Genomic DNA, 17,768 nt, shown 5'->3' with positions numbered 1-17,768 from the left:
AGGCTATCTCCCCCAGAGCCAACCCTCCTCAGCCCCAGCGCTCCCAACAAAGAGCTCATCCCCGTGGGGCTGTGTCCTCCAGGCTGCCTGGTGGGCTTAGCATGGGGTCAGGGTCATCCATCCCTCTAGGAGGCTCAAGCCCCTGCACTTTCTCCACCAACGAACCCCAGGGCCCCAGATTTCAGCCTGGCACCCACAAACCCAGCCCCTTTCTGGGTGACATTCACTCCAAGCGGTGCCTTCACCACCCCCGAGCATCCCTCGCTGGGATCCAGGCTCTCCTGGCCCCCTCCTGGCCCTGCCTTTCAGGAAATGCTGGAAATGCTGAAAATGCCTCAAAATGCACCCAGCCCAGCACAGCGAAGTGCTGGGAATCAGCCAAGCCCCAGCTGGGCAGCCTGGCCACAGGACAGGCCAAGCTGGGCACTCGGCTTCCCTGTGGGTCAGCTCTGAATTGCTGGGCTGGGGTTTTTGTGCTCTCTCCACTTTCCCAACTCCTTTTCCTCGAGGGACCAAGCAGGACATGAGTTAGGGACATGAACAGGAAGCTCACAGCTTGAGGTGGATGCTGGAGCAGGGCAGATGATGCTCCAACCCCAGTCCCTAAAATCCTCTCCTGGGACCTGCACTATCTCCATTCCCAGCATTGATGCCTCATGGTCCCTGCCCACAGCCCCTCCATCCCCAGAGCTGGTCCCTACCCAGAGTGGGTGCATCCCCCGTGGGTGGGTGGCTCCATGCTGGTGGCACGTGGGCTGGGCAGCAGGGTGGCCCTGCACCCTCCCGCATCCCGTCCCACCCCCACACCATGTAGGGCACCAGCTGCTCCCAGCCCAGAGCTTATAGGAACAGGAAGCCACATCCCAGCACAGAAGAGGAAACCCCAAAGCCCTGCTGTGGCAGTGCCCATAGTGGGGCTTGCTGCTCTCGTCCCTTCTGCTGCTGCTTGCGGAGGAGCTGCTGCAGCGCAGCAGCCACGACCCACGGCGCTGAGCACCCTGCTGCAGGAGGCTGCGCTCAGCCATGGGGCAGAAGTGCATGGACAAGGTGTCCTCCTTCCTCTTCGAGTATGATACCCCCAGGATGGTGCTGGTGAGGAACAAGAAGGTGGGACTGACCTTCCGGCTGATCCAGCTCGTGGTGCTGGCGTACATCATCGGGTAAGGCTCCGGGCGCCCACGCTCCCCACAGCCTGGCACTGCCTTCAGAGGCTCCTGTGCCCCCCGCAGCCAGAGCCAGGGTGGTTACTGCTGATGGCATCACCCCCTGGCTGTGGCCACTCCTGTGCTGCCCAGTGTCCCATACCAGCTTCCAGACAGCCGTCCAGTCCCCACATCCTCCCCAGCAGCTGCCGAGTGTGTGCTGGAAGCTCATCCCTGCCCAGCCCTGCTCCTCGCTGCTGATCTACATCCAGCCCCGCAGGGGCTGCTGGTTGCAGGCCTGGGAATCTGTTGTTATTTTTATTTTCATTTATATTACCCAGGAGTCAGCCGGGGCCAGCGCGGTGATTTGTGAGCCCCGGGTGGCCGGGGGACAGGGCCATAAATCCTCACTGTCCAGCCTTCCAGCGGCTGGGGCCAGGCTGCAGCCTTGCTCCAAGTCCTGGTTTGCTTCACTGGTGGGAGGCAGCCCCAGGAGTAGCTGTGGTGCAGCAGCCACTGCTTAAAAAAGGCAGAAGCAGAGCAGGCAGGCTCCGAGCCATGCGGGGATGTTGTCCTCGGGTGCCCCTGGCTGCTGCGGTCCCCAGCCCCTGGTGTGGGATGATGCTTCATGGCAGAGCCTCCATGGCTGCTGTGGGCTCAGTCCTCAAGAGACACCATCCCCTTCCATTGAAGAGGGCCCCACGGCAGGAGATTTGCAGGAGAAGGGGCGTCAGGAGCTGGAAACAATGTGTGGGTTTGGGGTGCAGGAGCAAAGCAACTCTGAGGGCTCAGCACAAGCGAGAAGCTGTGGGGAACAGTGGTGTCCATCCCTGCTTTTAGCACAGATCCCCTGGACAAGGGGAAAAGCTTCCCAGGGGCTCATGGTGGGACCCTCACATCACTCCCACCCTGGTCACCAGAGCTTTGGCTCTCAACAGGAATCCTCATCCCAAGCTGTTGCTGAGCCAAGGTCTGAAAGATGCTCCACTGCGAAGGGTCTTGCACTGGTGCAGACTGGTGTCACTGGGGGCAGTGCTGGCTGTTCTAAGGGCAGAGCCATCAAGCCCCAGCACTCTAGCAAACCGAGTTTGTGGATGAGGAACAAGAGAACAGGGACTTCCTGAGGCAACGTGGCTTAAGCAACCCAGCCACAAGGGACAGGCAGGAGGGGGCAGAGGGGACCAGCTGGTGGTGACAGCCAGGGGCAGAAGAGAGGAGAGCAGCATGAAATTGCTGTAATTCCTGAGGTTCTGCTGCTTTGCTGGGGTAGGGTTCCACTAGTAAGGGGCTGCCAGGGAGTGTGGCTGCCCACAGCTCCACCAGCCACAGGCATCCCCTGTCCTGCAGCACTGCCTCGGGTGAGCCTCAATGCTGGAGGTTTGCACTCTGAAAGCAGCTCTGGCAGGAAGAGATTTATTGATTTGTTTATTGATTCACTGTCCCAGAGCCCAGTGATGGCTGGAAGGGACCTCTGGGGATCATCCCATCCAGCCCCCTGCTCAAGCAGGGCACCCTCAAGCAGCCTGTCCAGGGTCACGGGGCGGGGTTGGAAGCTCTCCGGACAAGGAGGTAATCAATTGTCAGTTGTGTCCAGAGAAGAGCAACAGAGCTGGGGAAGGGTCTGGAGAACAGGGCTGGGGAGGAGCAGCTGAGGGAGCTGAGGGTGTTCAACCTGGAGAAGAGGAGGCTGAGGGAGACCTCATTGCTCTCTACAGCTCCTGAGAGGAGGCTGGAGCCAGGTGGGGGTTGGGCTCTGCTCCCTAGTAATAAGTGACAGGATGAGGGGAAATGGCCTCAAGTTGCTCCAAGGGAGATGAAGGTTGGAATGAGGAACAATTTACTTCCCAGAAGGTTTGTGCAGCCCTGGGCCAGGCTGCTCAGGGAGGTGGTGGAGTCCCCATCCCTGGAAGAGGTTTCAAAGCCTTGGAGCTGTGGTGCTGTGGCAGTGCTGGGTTCAGGGCTGGACTCAACGATCAGAGAGGTCTCTTCCAACCCAAAGGATTCTGTAGCTCTTTTCAGCTCTGAGATGTTCAGTGGCTGCAGCTTTGGTCCCCCTTGGCAGCAGGTGTGGGATGCCTGCTGCTGCCTGGCTGTGCTGGAGGCAGTGTGGCAATGCCCCCAGTGCCAAGGAGGGGCCTGGGTCTGACCCCATTGAGAGCTCTGCAGCTCCCCTGGGAGCAGCTCTGCCTTCTGCTCATCCACTCTGCTGAGCATCACTGCTGGCCAGGTGATGCCAGGCTCACCCCACCTTTGGCTTTGGTCAGCTCAGCATCACCTTTGGCTTTGCTTTCTGAAAGCCTCTGGTGTGAGGAGGCTTTGGGCTGAGCCAGGATGGGGCCAAGGGAAGAGGGCCTGGGGACTGCCACATGGGGAGTAGCAGCAGGGCACACGTGGGCAGGCCCTGAGGAAATGAATCCTCCTTGGCCTGACCACAGCTCCACAGCAGCGTGGGGCCACATCCTGACCTGTCACAACAGGGTGCCCAGCACCACCTGCCCATGGCACCTCTGCCAGGGAGCCAGGAGGTGAGAGAGGCTGAGCTGCAGAGACATTCAGGGGAACAGCACAGAGCTGCCAGGTGCCTGCAGCCTAGAGAGCATAGGGGAAGGTACCCACTGAAACCAGCACACCCCAGTGTGGTCCTGTGAGTGACCAGCACACCCCAGTGTGGTCCTGTGAGAGACCAGCACACCCCAGTGTGGTCCTGTGAGTGACCAGCACACCCCAGTGTGGTCCTGTGAGTGACCAGCACACCCCAGTGTGGTCCTGTGAATGACCAGCACACCCCAGTGTGGTCCTGTGAGAGACCAGCACAACCCAGTATGGTCCTGTGAATGACCAGCACACCCCAGTGTGGTCCTGTGAGTGACCAGCACACCCCAGTGTGGTCCTGTGAGAGACCAGCACACCCCAGTGTGGTCCTGTGAGCGACCAGCACACCCCAGTGTGGTCCTGTGAGTGACCAGCACACCCCAGTGTGGTCCTGTGAATGACCAGCACACCCCAGTACGGTCCTGTGAGTGACCAGCACACCCCAGTACGGTCCTGTGAATGACCAGCACACCCCAGTACGGTCCTGTGAATGACCAGCACACCCCAGTGTGGTCCTGTGAATGACCAGCACACCCCAGTGTGGTCCTGTGAGAGACCAGCACAACCCAGTATGGTCCTGTGAATGACCAGCACACCCCAGTGTGGTCCTGTGAGTGACCAGCACACCCCAGTGTGGTCCTGTGAGAGACCAGCACACCCCAGTGTGGTCCTGTGAGCGACCAGCACACCCCAGTGTGGTCCTGTGAGTGACCAGCACACCCCAGTGTGGTCCTGTGAATGACCAGCACACCCCAGTACGGTCCTGTGAGTGACCAGCACACCCCAGTACGGTCCTGTGAATGACCAGCACACCCCAGTACGGTCCTGTGAGTGACCAGCACACCCCAGTACGGTCCTGTGAATGACCAGCACACCCCAGTACGGTCCTGTGAATGACCAGCACACCCCAGTATGGTCCTGTGAGTGACCAGCACACCCCAGTATGGTCCTGTGAGTGACCAGCACACCCCAGTACGGTCCTGTGAGTGACCAGCACACCCCAGTATAGTCCTGTGAATGACCAGCACACCCCAGTATGGCCTCTGCCTTGCTGAGCTCCCAGCTGAGGTGGAAGCAGTGCTGAATTTCTTCTCCCATCCCCAAGCACCAGAGTGGACCCTGAGGTCCCCTCACCCCCTGTTCACAGAATCACAGCCTGGGTTGGGTTGGAAGGGACCTTGAGGCTCACCTGGTTCCACCCCTGGCATGGGCAGGGCCAGCTCCATCTGCCCAGGTAGCTCAGGGATGCTGATGGCACCATCCCCAGGAGGTCCCCATAAGAGCCAGCACCTGTGGGGCAGCTCTGCAGGCAGCTCCTGGGGCTGCCATTGTCCCCTGTGCCCATGAGGCTGTGCATGGCAGGGGCAGAGCAGGCTGTGTGCAGGCCAGCAGGAACAGTGCCAGGCAGCGGGGCCAGGATCCAGCCCTGTCCTTTTTTAGTGGCGCAGGCTGCAGGGCCCTGGCTGTGCCTGCCCTGCCCCAGCCCCAGCACAGCCGCCGGAGCCTTGTTTATGCCACAGCTCAGCTGTGTCAGCAGCCAGCCCCCAGCGCTGCCTGAGGGCTGGGAACTGCAGGGACAGCCCCACCACAGACACAGCAGGTCCCAGCACTGCTCCTGATGCCTCTTGCACCCAGGGCATGGCTCTGTGTTTGCCTTTGCTGCAGGGGAATGCTGGCCCTGGGCAGCAGCCTGGCCTGGATCAGCAATGGTGTGGGCAGCAGAGCCAGGGCAGGGACTGTTCCCTGTACCCAGCACTGGGGAGGCCACACCTTGAGTGCTGGGGTCAGTTTTGGGCCCTCACCCCAAGAAGGACATTGAGGAGCTGGAATAGGTCTAGAGAAGGGCAACAAAGCTGGGGAAGGGTCTGGAGAACAGGGCTGGGGAGGAGCAGCTGAGGGACCTGGGGGTGTTCAGCCTGGAGAAGAAGAGCCTGAGGAGAGACCTCATTGCTTTCTGCAGCTACCTGAGAGGAGGTTGGAGCCAGGTTGGGGTTGGGCTCTTCTCCCAAGGAACAAGGGATGGAATGAGAGTAAATGGCCTCAAGTTTCCCCAGGGGAGGTTTAGGTTGGACATTAGAAGAAATTTCTTCACTGAAAGGATTCTCAAAACCTGGCACAGGCTGCCCAGGGAGGTAGTTGGATCCCCATCCCTGGAGGGGTTTTGAAGAAGCAGAAATGTGGTGCTGAGGGCCATCGGTTAGCACCAGAGCAGAGTCAGAGAATGGTTGGCCTGGATGATCTGAAAGGGCTTTTCCAACCAAAATGATTCCATGACAATTTGGCCAATAACCCCCAGGTAAGACTTGGCAAAGCAGTGCCAGTCGCCAGCGATGCGCTGGGAACTGGGGCTGCTGCAGCTGAGCAGTGGTGGCCGTGCTCAGCCCAGCTCCTGTCCCTTCCAGGTGGGTGTTCCTCTACGAGAAGGGCTACCAGTCCCAGGACAGCATCGTCAGCTCCGTCTCGGTGAAGCTGAAGGGGCTGACGCTGACCAATGAGAGCGTCGTGGGGCCTCACATCTGGGATGTGGTGGACTATGTCTTCCCACCTCAGGTGAGGAGCGTGGATGGAGGAGCCTGAGGAGACACCTCATTGCTCTCTACAGCTCCCTGAAGGGAGCTTGCAGTGAGGAGGGGGCAGCCTCTTCTCCCTGGTAGCAAGTGACAGGAGCAGAGGCAATGGTTCCAAGCTGCACCAGGGGAGGCTCAGGATGGATCTCAGGAAATATTTCTGCACTGGAAGGATTCTCAGACATTGGAACAGGCTGCCCAGGGCAGTGCTGGAGTCACCACCCCTGGGGGTGTTCCAGCAGTGTGTGGCTCTGGTGCTTAGGGCCATATTTTGATGCTGAGCCTGCAGTGCTGGGTCAAAGGTTGGGCTTGGAGGGCTCTTCCCACAGGATGTTTTCCATGACTCTGTGGCCCTGTTTCAGGGGCTGCTTTTGTCCCAGCAGCTGCTTTTTCCCAGCTGCTGGGCTGCAGAGGGGTTCCTCCATGTAGGCTCTCCACGGAGCTCCCCATGGTGTCCCTGTGGTGGAGGACAGATTGCTCCTGCCAGAAATCTCTACCCACATTTCCCCCCGGGGGAGCATTTGGTGCCTGGGACCTGCCATGGTGGATGGAGCATGTTTGAGGCTGCCTCCAAAAGGACCAAGGCTCCTCCAGTGCCTCCAGACAAGCACCTCAGGCAGCGAGGAGGGTCCTCCACTGTCCCTGGGATGGTGGCTCTGCCACTCCCCAGGGCCACCACCAGCTTCCTGAGCTGCAGCAGAGGAGACTGGAGGACTCAAAGCTAGGGAGAAAGTTGCCATCTGCCTGGACATGTCCTGGTGGTTTGTGTGCCCTACCCCTGGCCCCAGGAGAGGCTCCTTGCAGGGGCTCCATCAGGAGCACTGTGCTGGCTGTGAGCTAACTGGCCATGTTTCCACAGGGGGACAACTCATTTGTGGTGATGACCAACTTCATTGTCACCCCTGGACAGAAGCAAGGAACCTGCCCAGAGGTAAAGGTGCTGGCTTCCTGCAGTGGGCTCAGTTTGGGGTTGTTGTGATGGTGGCACTGGGGAAGGGGCTCTGCTGACATCAAGAGATTGGTAAAAGCCTGAGCCTGGCACCAGACTCTGCTGACATCAAGAGTTTGGTAAAAGTCTGAGCCTGGCACCAGACTGTCCAAGTTCAGGACCTGTGAGAGGTACAGGAATGTTTTTATTCTGCTGCAAGGTGCCCAGCATCTGCTGAAGCCTTTGACAGACTGGGAGAGCTGGGGCTGTTCAGCCTGCAGAAGAGAAGGCTCCAGGAACACCTTAGAGCTGCATTTCAACATCTGCAGGGGACCTACAGGAGGGCTGGAGATGGACTGTTCAGAAGGGGCTAAGGGGATAGGACAAGAGGCAATGGTTTGAAAGTGGAGCAGGGCAGAGTTAGGTTGGAGATCAGGAGGAAGCTCTGCACAGTGAGGCTGGGGAGACACTGGAACAGGCTGCCCAGGGAGGCCCCATCCCTGGAGATGTTCAAGGTCAAACTTTATGGAGCCCTGAGCAACCTGCTCCAGTTGGAGGTGTTCCTGCTGACTGCAGGGGGTTGGACAAGATGACCTTTGAGAGTCCCTTCCAACCCAATGCATTCTGTGACTCAGTGATGGAGCAGAGCAGACTCAAAGCTCAATGAGATGCCCCTGCCTGGAGTCTAAAAATGAAATCCCCCTTTTCCCTGCTTCTGGATATCCATGTCTGGGAAGTGGGGAACGGATGAGTCTCTGGCGGCTGAGAGGTGTTTTCCCCGGGGAAAACGCTGCTTGTGGAGGCAGGAAGGACAGAGGGGCAGGCGGCAGAGGGTGAGATGCTGAGCTGGCCGCTGCTGTCTCACACAGCTGCCGGACGCGGGGCCCTGCGCGCAGGACAGCGACTGCAGCCGCGGGAGGTACAGCCGCCAGGGACAAGGTAGGGCACGGCGCCAGCGCTCCGCCAGGCTGCTGCTGACGTGCGGGGCACAGCCTGCTCTGGGCACAGCCTGCTCTGGGCACAGCCTGCTCTGGGGCAGCTGCGTGGCTGGGGGTCCGGCACAATGGCCCGCTTTGCACCACCAGCTGACAGCGTTTGGGAAAAGCTTCTGACGTGCTGGGTGAGGGTCCCAGCTGGGCTGCTCCTGCTTGTCTCTCCTGAAGGATATCTGAGCTGCTAAAAGCTCTGGCAACAAAAGATTAAACTATTTTTAGTTGATGGCCCCACACTGGGAGCAGAGGCTGACAGCCCTCAGGCTGTGCTGCCATTCAGCCAGACCTGCACAGGCTGCAGAGTTGGGCAGAGGGAACCTCATGGAGTTCACCAAGGGCAAGTGCAGGGTCCTGGCCCTGGGGAGGAACAACCTCCTGCAGCAGGACAGGGGAGGGGGAACCTGCTGGGAAGCAGCTCCAAGGAGAAGGAGCTGGGAGTGCTGGGGTAGAACAAGTTCCCCATGAGGCAGCAATGTGCCCTGGTGGCCAAGAAGGCCAATGGGGTCCTGGGATGCATGGAGAAGAGTGTGGCCAGCAGGGCAAGGGAGGTTCTCCTCGCCCTCTGCTTTGCCCTAGCCAGGCCACAGCTGGAGCACTGGGTCCAGGTCTGGGCTCCCCAGTTCAGGAGAGACAGAGAAGTGCTGGAGAGAGTCCAGGGGAGGCTGCAAAGCTGCTGAGGGGCCTGGAGCAGCTCTGTGAGGAGCAAAGGCTGAGAGCCCTGGGGCTGAGAGCCTGCAGAAGAGCAGCCCCAGAGGGGAGCTGAGCAATGCTCAGCAAGAGCTAAAGGAGCTGTGAGGGCAAGAGACTGGAGCCAGACTCTTGTCAGTGGTGCCCAGGGACAGGACAAGGGCCAATGGGCACAAACTGGAACCCAGGAGGTTCCATCTGAAGAGGAGGAGAAACTTTTTATAAAGAGGCACCAGAGCCTTGAGTATTTTGTGTCTTGGATGTCTGTGGCAGGGCTGAATCTGGAAGCAGATCCCATCCATGCCAAGCTGGGATTTCCCAGTATCCTGTGTGTGGTAGTTTTTGGCTGTACCTTGAAAATTTTCCACAGATCTTGATCAGAAAGTGGTAGAATGTAAATAAATTACCATTGGCTGTAAAAAGGCAAATAATGATAAATTCTAAATAATCCCATTGGACAGGTATCTTCCATAGAGTTTGTGTTGTACACTAACTTTCTGTCTTTTCAACTCCTTCACTCTGGCAGATACTAACTTGTGCTGCTGGCTTTGCTCACCTTGGCTGCATTGCTTTGTTGTGGCTATTAACAAACAACCACTCTCTGCTCTTTCTCTTGTCCTTTGTACAGGGGGAGGGAAGGGAGCAGGGGAAGCTATTAGCAGCCCCTGGTTTGCCCAGGGGGGTTATTTTGTTGTTTATAAACGTGTAAATATTGTATATTTTGTACATATTCATTGCACTTCACATTTAGGTTGTAGATTTGCTTGTGAACACAGCTTCAGTTGCTTCCAGCTGAGCTGGTCTGGCAATTTTATGTTGGGGGGGATTTTCAACCCACCACACCAGGGATGTGATGTGCTGCCTTTCCCCACAGGGCTCATGACAGGCAAGTGTGTGCACTTCAACAGCTCTGTGAAGACCTGTGAGATCTTTGGCTGGTGCCCTGTTGAAGTTGATGACCACATTCCCAGGTAAGCAATGCTGTTGCTGCTCCCTTTGCCATTCTAGCCCCATCCCAGCTGCACCAGCAGTGTCAGGGTAGGGTAGAACAAGCTGGGGCCTGTGGATTGGTGCCAGAACTATGTGGCTCCACGCAGACCCTGTCTGTGCTTGCTCAGGGGGAGGTTGTGCTTCTCCTGGTGTGGTTTGCTCCCTGCTGGCAACTCAACCCCAGCATCTCTGCTGGGTGCTCTGTGCATGGACCAAGCCTGTCTCTCCTGCTTGGCTTCAGAGTAAAGTTGTGCTCTGACCATGAGGTGTTCTCCACCTGCAGCCTCCACAGGCCACTCTGGAGAACCTCTGGGTAGATGCAAAGTCTTTTTCTTCCTTGCTTCCTCTCTGAGCAGGATGTGCCCAGGGATATCCTTGGGTCCCCCAGGGAGCCATGGGAAGTGTGCAGGTCCTTCAGAAATCTTCCAACAACCTCACTGTGCTTTTGTGGGGTTTCTTCACTGAACCCCCAGAACCTAACTCCCTCTCTGTCCCCTAACAGTCACTTCCATCCTTCCCTGGGGCTTTTCTGATCTTTGTTGTGCTCTTTGACTTAGAAAAGGATGGGATGAGATCAGTGTTTCTAGGGCCTGACATCTCGATTTGGATAATCTCCACCACATGGAGCTGAGTGATGCACACATCTCAACGCTTGTGTTTTCCAGCCCTGCCTTGTTGTCAGAAGCAGAGAAGTTCACCTTGTTCATCAAGAACAGCATCACCTTCCCCAGGTTCAAGGTGTCCAGGTGAGGGGAGGTTTGGGGTGGTGGCTTCTGGCTGGTTCCCCCAGGGGAAGCCGTGGCTGTAGCTGGGTGCTTGCTGCCTTCCCTCAGCAGCAGGCCCAGGACTACTCTGCTGACCCGAGCCCTGCATTAGCTGATCTCTCCCACCTCAGCTGCAGGAAAGGAGGCTTCTGGAGTTCATGTCCCCTGCATCCCCCTGCTGTGATGCTTGTGGCAATAGTTCCTCTGATTCTTCATTTTTCTTCTCCCTTTCCCTCCCTGAAGACCACAGTCAAATACTACATGAGACAGTGGTGGGTGAGCAGTCAGACCAAGCCTGGTGCCCCAGAACCAGCAGAGGTCACTCTTCACATCCCCACTTGTCTCTGCAGAGGGTTATTAGGGTTGGTTCCTTCCAGGCAGCACTGGAACTGGTGCCGCTGGCTGCAGGCCCCATGTCAGAGGGTTGGTGATGGCAGTGATTCTGTATCTGAGTTGGAAACAACCAGCAGAAGCTGTTTGTGCTGAAGAGAGTGGATTCTCCTCCCTAAGCTGATGGTGTCCCTGTGCTGCAGCCAAGGTTAAATGTCCTGGCAGACAGCATGCTTGGCAAAGCCTTGAGCTGACCTCACGCTCCAGCCCAAGAGGTGGCTGGAAGAGGAGAGCCCCCACCAGCAGAAAGGAGAGGGGACACAGTCAAGGAGAGCAGGTCCTGGGAGGTAAAGGGCTGGTTGCTGCTGGAGGAGCCGAGCCAGAGCCATCTGGGGTCATAGGGAAGCTTTCTGCCTTTGAGCACTGCTACTAATTAATTGCTGAGCATAACTGATGGGACAGGGGTGAGCAAGGCATGAGTCTTACACAACCATTTGGTCCAGGGAGGCTTTACAGAAAGACTATTTTTAGGAGAAAGGGCAGAGCCGGGTGGAAGACAAGATGTTGACCTTTCCTTTTCACCCTCTCTGGAGGAGACAGCAAAATCCAGCTAAATGTAAAAGCTGTGGGATGCAGCATCCAGGAGCTGTTCCAGATGGAACTGTTGGTGCAGACAGTATTGCCTGGCACAGCCCATGGACGAGCTGGTGTGTTCCCAGAAGCAGCTGGGAGTGATAGTGGAGGCCATGGGAGGGTTTGCAAAGCTGAGGAATGAGAAGAGGGTTGCTGTGGACAAGCAGATTTGTGCTGGGTTTGGGCAGCAGGCAAAGCAGCAAATCCAAAGCAGAGATGGAGATCTGCACAAAAGAAAAAAACAGAGAGACTTCCTCCAGAGGAAAGAAGTTCATAGAATCCCAGACTGGGTTGGGTAGGAAGGGACCTTTCAAGCTCATCCAGTCCACCCCCCTGCAGGCAGCAGGGACATTCCCAACCAGAGCAGGTTGCTCACAGCCCCAAACAACCTGACCTGCAATGATGCCAGCCATGGGGCAGCTCTCACCTCTCTGGGCAGCCTGGGCCAGGCTCTCCCCACCCTCAGTGTCAAACATTTCATTTGCATCAGAGGTGCCCTGGAGAAATGAGTTGCTGACACTGTGGGAGAAACTGGGGAGGGCTGGAGGGAAGACCCCACTCTGCATGTGTGGGGTCTGATGAGCATGAGGAAGAGGAAGCTCTGGGCTTTGACAAATGACCCACTTTGAACAATTGCTTGGTTGGACCAGGGGCCTCCAGAGGTCTTTTCCCACCCAGATTATTGGGGTACTCAGACTCTTTCCTACTCTCTTTTTACTCACAGGCGCAACTTGGTGGAGAGTGTCACCAAGCAGTACCTGAAGAAGTGCACCTACCACAGGGTCACTGATGCCCTGTGCCCTGTGTTTGAGCTGGGCTACATCGTCAGGGAGTCAGGCCAGAACTTCACCTTCCTGGCTGTTAAGGTACTTCAGAGGGCTGGAGAATCTTCCCTGTGGGGATGGGCTGGGAGAGCTGGGGCTGTTCAGCCTGGAGAGGAGAAGCCTCTAGAGAGTCCTCAGAGCAGCCTGCCAGTACCTGAAGGGGCTCCAGGAGAGCTGGGGAGGGACTTTGGACAAGGGCTGGGAATGACAAGATGAGGGACAATGGCTTTGAGCTGGAAGAGGGCAGATTGAGACTGGAGATGAGGAAGAAATTCTTGAGAGTGAGGGTGGGGAGAGACTGGAACAGAACACTAGAGCCTCACAGAATGGTCTGGGTTGGAAGGGGTCTCCAAAGCTCATCCAGTCCAACGCCCCTGCAGTCAGCAGTGACATTCTCCACTAGATCAGGTGCCCAGAGTCTTGCCAGCCTGACCTTGAATAGTCTTCAGGGATGGAGCCTCAACCACCTCCCTGGGCAATCTGTTGCAGTGCTCCACCACCTTCCTGGTGCAGAACTTGTTCCTCACATCCAATCTAAATCTGCTCTGCTATTATTTCAAACCATTGCCTCTCATCCTGTCACCACAGGCCCTGCTGACTGCTTTGGATTGGACTGGAGCTTGGAAGGTCCCTTCCTACCCAAAGCATTCTATGTTTCTGCAGTCAGCACGGACATCCCCAACCAGAGCAGGTTGCTCACAGCCCCAGCCTGACCTGCACTGGTGCCAGCCATGGGGCAGCTCCCAGCTCTCTGGGCAGCCTAAGCCAGGCTGTCCCCACCCTCAGTGTCAAACATTTCTCCTTCTCTCCATTCTCAATCTCCCTCTTTGAGCCCAAACCATCCCCCTTTGTCCTGTCACAACAGGCCCTGAGAAAAACTCTGTCCCCAGTTTTGTGCTCATCCCCTTTAAGAACTGAAAGGCCACAGAAGCTCTTCTGGAGCCTTCTCTTCTCTAGGCTGAACAAACTGAGGTCTTTTCCAACCTTATTGATTCTCCTTATTGATTTTGTGATTCTGTGATCCCAACTCTCAGCTTTCCTTTGCAGCAGAGTTGCTCAGGAGAAATGAGTTGCTGGCAGGGTGGGAGAAACTGGGCAGGGCTGGACTGGATGACCTTCAAGGTCTCTACCAACCAAAAAAATTCGATGACTCTATGACCTGGAGCAAGCTCAGGAGGGACTGCTTCATGCCCTTGCAGGTGGCCACTTCTCTTAGAGGTTTTCTTTTGGTTTTGCTGGGTTCATTTCCCTCTCCTCCATGAAAATGTTAAGTTGCTTTTGATTTTCCCTGTGGCAGTAATGGTTTGATGGCATGGTGGGCAGAATCAGGCAAGGGAAGACTGTCCCAGAAGGACCAAGAGGGATCTGCAGTGAGCACTGTTTGTGCTTACAGGAACAAGAGGGCATGAATTCAGTGGTGCACCCAGCACGTAGGGCACAGACAGCAGCCCCTGCACAGGGTGATGTGTAGGGTACAAACTGAGGCTGCCCAGGAGGCCTGAGACTGGCCCTGTGCGTCCTGGAGAGCCCTCAGAGGCTATGTGTGAGGAGGGAAAGCACTCCCCTGGGCCAGGTCCCAGAAGGGACAACCTTGTGCCTGCCCTGTGGCTGCAGGGCGGAGTGGTTGGCATCACCATAGACTGGAACTGTGACCTGGACTGGCCTGTGCGCCACTGCAAGCCTCTCTACCGGTTCCATGGGCTGTACAACGATGACAGCAACGTCTCACCAGGCTTCAACTTCAGGTGAGCACAGCCCTCCCCACTGCAGGCAGAATCAGGGGGTACAGCTTTCAGGAGCCCACAGCACTCCAGGAATGGTGGAGGATCAGGGACTGTCCTGCAAACTCTCCCTGCCTTAGCAGCCTGTGCTCTTGTTAGGGTGACAGAGAAAAGTCCTAACCCACCCCTTGGCCTCCAAACTGCCACTCTGCCTTTCCTGTACATCTCCTGCTCAGCTCAGCTCTTGGGAAGCCTTGAAAGACTGGGGATGGTGTGGGATTATCTCCTGTGTCCCCACAGTTCAAAGCAGTCAGCCACAGTGTGACATTCAGGCATGAGCTCCACGTGCTGCTCTCTGTGAAGCTGCCACCAGTGCTGCACTGATGTCTGCTGGCACCTGGGCTCAGCAGGTCACCACAGCCACAGGCAGGAGCTTTAGCTCCAGCTTGCAGGCAGGGAAACTGAGCTACAGAAGGGTGCCAACAGCCCAGCTCCTTCAGGGGGGCTAAGGAGGTCAGGAGCAGCTCTGTGACAGCACATTCCCAGATCTTTGTCCTGCTCTGCATGCCACCATGGTGCTAATGTTGTTGGGTTGCAGGGGGCTGTCGACACCCCTGGCAGGCCATTAATGTTGCCCATGCCCTGGGACAGATATGCCAAGTACTACAGGGAAGAAGGCAAGGAAAAGAGGACTCTCTACAAGGTGTTTGGGATCCGCTTTGACATTCTGGTGAACGGCAAGGTAAGGGTGGCCCAGACCCCAGGACCATGTCCTCAGGCAGGTGCCAGCACCCGGGGCTGGTGGGGCCAAGACATTCAGTGAGAGAGGTTTCCTGGGGTGGTGACCTGCTGACAGCAGCCCTTGGGATGTGCTGGGAAGGTGGCACTGAGGGGAAGCTCACTTTAAAGGTCACATCTCTCAGCTGCAGTGGTTCTGTCCCAGAAGCATCCTGATGGGCTGAGAGGGGAGTGATGGAAAGCCAAAACTTTTGCTGGTATTTCCAAAAGCTGAACATTTCTTTGCATTCTTCTGCTCTGTTTTCCTTCCCACAGGGAGAGGTGGCTTTCCTCCTTGGGTTCCACTGGGAACAGTCAATGTACATAGAGAGACATATTTGGGTTTAATTAAGCATACAGGAAACAAAATCATTTCAATTTGTGTCAGCCTACACCCAACCTGTCTTGGTGTTCTGTTTGTATCAGCTCTTACCTCCTGTGGTAGAGGCTTGGGTTCCTCCAAGGCTCTTTAGCTGAGCCCCACCAACTCTCTCATCGTTTTTTCATAGCCCTGTGCTGATTTTTCACATATCACCTAATTTCTCTGCTTTTATTCAGGCAGGCAAATTTGACATCATCCCAACCATGACCACAATTGGCTCTGGAATTGGCATTTTTGGAGTGGTAAGTTCAGATATTTCAAGCCTCTATATGGAGACTCTCAAATTATTCTCCTTGGGCCATCTGTGGGGATGCAGTGAAGAGCAGCAGGGGACGAGCTAAACTGGGAAAGAAGCTTCTCTCCTGCCTCCCAGCTCAGGGAAATAGGTTCCTGCTGACCACAGGCTGGTGGGAATTCCTCCTGGGAGCTGCTGCCCTTGCCAAGTGAGGGGAAGGCAGGCTTTGGTGACCTGCTGTCATGGTAGTTCAAGCCAGAGCTGATGCTGAGGGGCTGGGGTGATGAGCAGCACTTCATGCATGGCAGGAAACCAGCATCCTGTTTGGTTGTGGTCATTAAACCTCTGCCATGGCCAAAGCCTCACTCTGCACACACTGAGAGTGGAAGCCCTTGGTGTCTGTTGGCTGAAGTGGCCCATTCCTGAGCCCAGCTCACTCCTCTTCTGTCCTAAAAGGACATCTGGGGGCTGTATACTCTTCAGAATACACCATGCTGTGGGCTGAAGCAGAAGTGAGCCTCATCTGCTCTACGCTAGTGAGGCCTCACCTGGAGTCCTTGGCCCCTGGTTCAAGAGGGACAGGGAACTGCTTGAGAGGGTACAGAAAAGGGCTGTAAAGATGCTGAGGGGACATCTAGAACATCTCTCTCCTGAAGAGAGGCTGAGGGGTGTGGGGCTTTTTATTCTAGACAGGAGAAGACTGATATGGGATCCTCTCAATGCTTAGAAATAAAGGGTGGGTGTCAGGAGGGGGGGACAGGCTCTTCAGTGCTGCCCAGGGATAGGAAAAGGGGCAAGGGGCACAAACTGAAACCCAAGAAGTTCCTTCTGAACAGGAGGAGGAACATCTTTACTTTGAGGGTAGTGGAGCAGGCTGCCAAGAGAGCTCTTTGTCTGGAGAGCTTCCAACTCCCCCTGGCACTTGTGCTCCTGGGCAAGCTGCTGTGGGTGCCCTGCTCTAGCAGGGGGTTGGACTGGATGAGCTCCAGAGGTCCCTTCCAACCCCCACTGTGCTGGGGTTCTGTAATTCAGGGGGCAAACTGGAAGGAACTGGAAACATAGACAACACAGGTTTGCTGTGAAGGCTGTTCCAGTCCTAACTGTTCTTTGACTTCAGGCCTCTGTCCTCTGTGACCTGCTCCTGCTGCACTTCCTCCAAGGCAGAGACTACTACAAGCAGAAGAAGTTCAAATACGCGGAACAGGAGCCTGTAAGTGGGGGCAAGGCCCTGCCCCTCCGAGGCTGCTGGGGCCTGGGTAGGGAGCTGGGGGTGAGTTATTGCTCATGAAAGGCTGGAACACAAACAACATTTGTACTGAGAGCAGCCAGGTGCCTTCCTGAGCTTCTGGGAGCCCTTGGACTGTCACAGCCTGGCATCCAGTCATCTCCTCTCCAGAAGTGCAGAGGTCTTCTGCATGACTCAGTTAATGGCTTTATTCCCTCCCTTTGTCCCCAGGTGCTCCAGTATCTCCTGGCATTTCCAACTGGATAATGTCCCATTTTTGGCTCTCTGAGAACATCTCCATGACCATAGGGGCAATGGTTTGAAACTAGAGCAGGGCACATTTAGGAAGAAGCTCCTTACTCTGAGGGTGGAGAGACAGTGGAACAGGTTGCCCAGGGAGGTTGCAGATGCCTCATTCCAGGAAGTGTTTAAGAACAGGCCGGAAGAGCAATCTGGCCTGGTGGGAGCTGTCCATGCCCATTACAGGAGGGTTGGAACTGGATGATCTTTAAGGTCCTTTCTAGCTCAAACCATTCCATCCTTCTCTGATCGTGGGAGGTTCTATGGCCTTTCCTAGGATACAAAACCAGCTCCCCTCAAATGCCTCTGAAAACACTCATGCACACTGGGGGTCAGCACTTGCTGTTCAACCACATCTTGCCCTGGCACTAGAAAGGGACAGGCCTGTAAAACAATCATCTCTGTTGTCTCTGTTTTACCCCCAGTCCAAGTCACACAAGAAGGAAAAGGAGCTGGAGAACACACAGTGAGAGGTGAGTGCTGGCTGTCCAGCCCTGCCAGCACACGGCTGCCAGCAGGGAGGGCTGGGGTGGCTGGGGGCTACCCTAAGGCAGCAGGGCTCCAGGGAATGCATGGAGGACATCTGAGCTGTGAGCTTAACTCAGGGTCAGCATTTGCTGGGGCAGGCAAGGGCAGAGGGCAGCACTGGGTGTGGGAGCTGCCTGTGATGACACAGCTG

The 17,768-nt window shown here is 56.3% G+C and overlaps 1 protein-coding gene across 1 annotated transcript; it reads left to right on the top strand.

The window, feature by feature from the left end:
- Nucleotides 1-1,023: 1,023 nt before the first annotated feature.
- P2RX1 (purinergic receptor P2X 1) lies at nucleotides 1,024-17,559 on the top strand. Its single transcript, XM_054394290.1, has 12 exons — nucleotides 1,024-1,160; nucleotides 6,137-6,284; nucleotides 7,161-7,232; nucleotides 8,099-8,168; nucleotides 9,783-9,879; nucleotides 10,564-10,644; nucleotides 12,350-12,491; nucleotides 14,064-14,194; nucleotides 14,822-14,912; nucleotides 15,506-15,571; nucleotides 16,682-16,774; nucleotides 17,515-17,559. The coding sequence occupies exons 1-12, from the start codon at nucleotides 1,024-1,026 to the stop codon at nucleotides 17,557-17,559; spliced, it is 1,173 nt and encodes a 390-aa protein (XP_054250265.1).
- Nucleotides 17,560-17,768: the final 209 nt, after the last annotated feature.

Source organism: Indicator indicator, chromosome 30 (genome assembly GCF_027791375.1).
Source record: "Indicator indicator isolate 239-I01 chromosome 30, UM_Iind_1.1, whole genome shotgun sequence".
In the NCBI taxonomy this organism is placed as follows: domain Eukaryota; kingdom Metazoa; phylum Chordata; class Aves; order Piciformes; family Indicatoridae; genus Indicator; species Indicator indicator.
This window is presented reverse-complemented; position numbering and strand designations above follow the sequence as displayed.

Coding starts and splice junctions, on each gene's coding strand:
- P2RX1 (XM_054394290.1), top strand. CDS start 1,024: ATGGGGCAGAAGTGCATGGACAAGGTGTCCTCCTTCCTCTTCGAGTAT. Junction 7,233..8,098: donor AGCAAGGAACCTGCCCAGAG/GTAAAGGTGCTG, acceptor TGTCTCACACAG/CTGCCGGACGCGGGGCCCTG. Junction 14,913..15,505: donor ACATTCTGGTGAACGGCAAG/GTAAGGGTGGCC, acceptor GCTTTTATTCAG/GCAGGCAAATTTGACATCAT.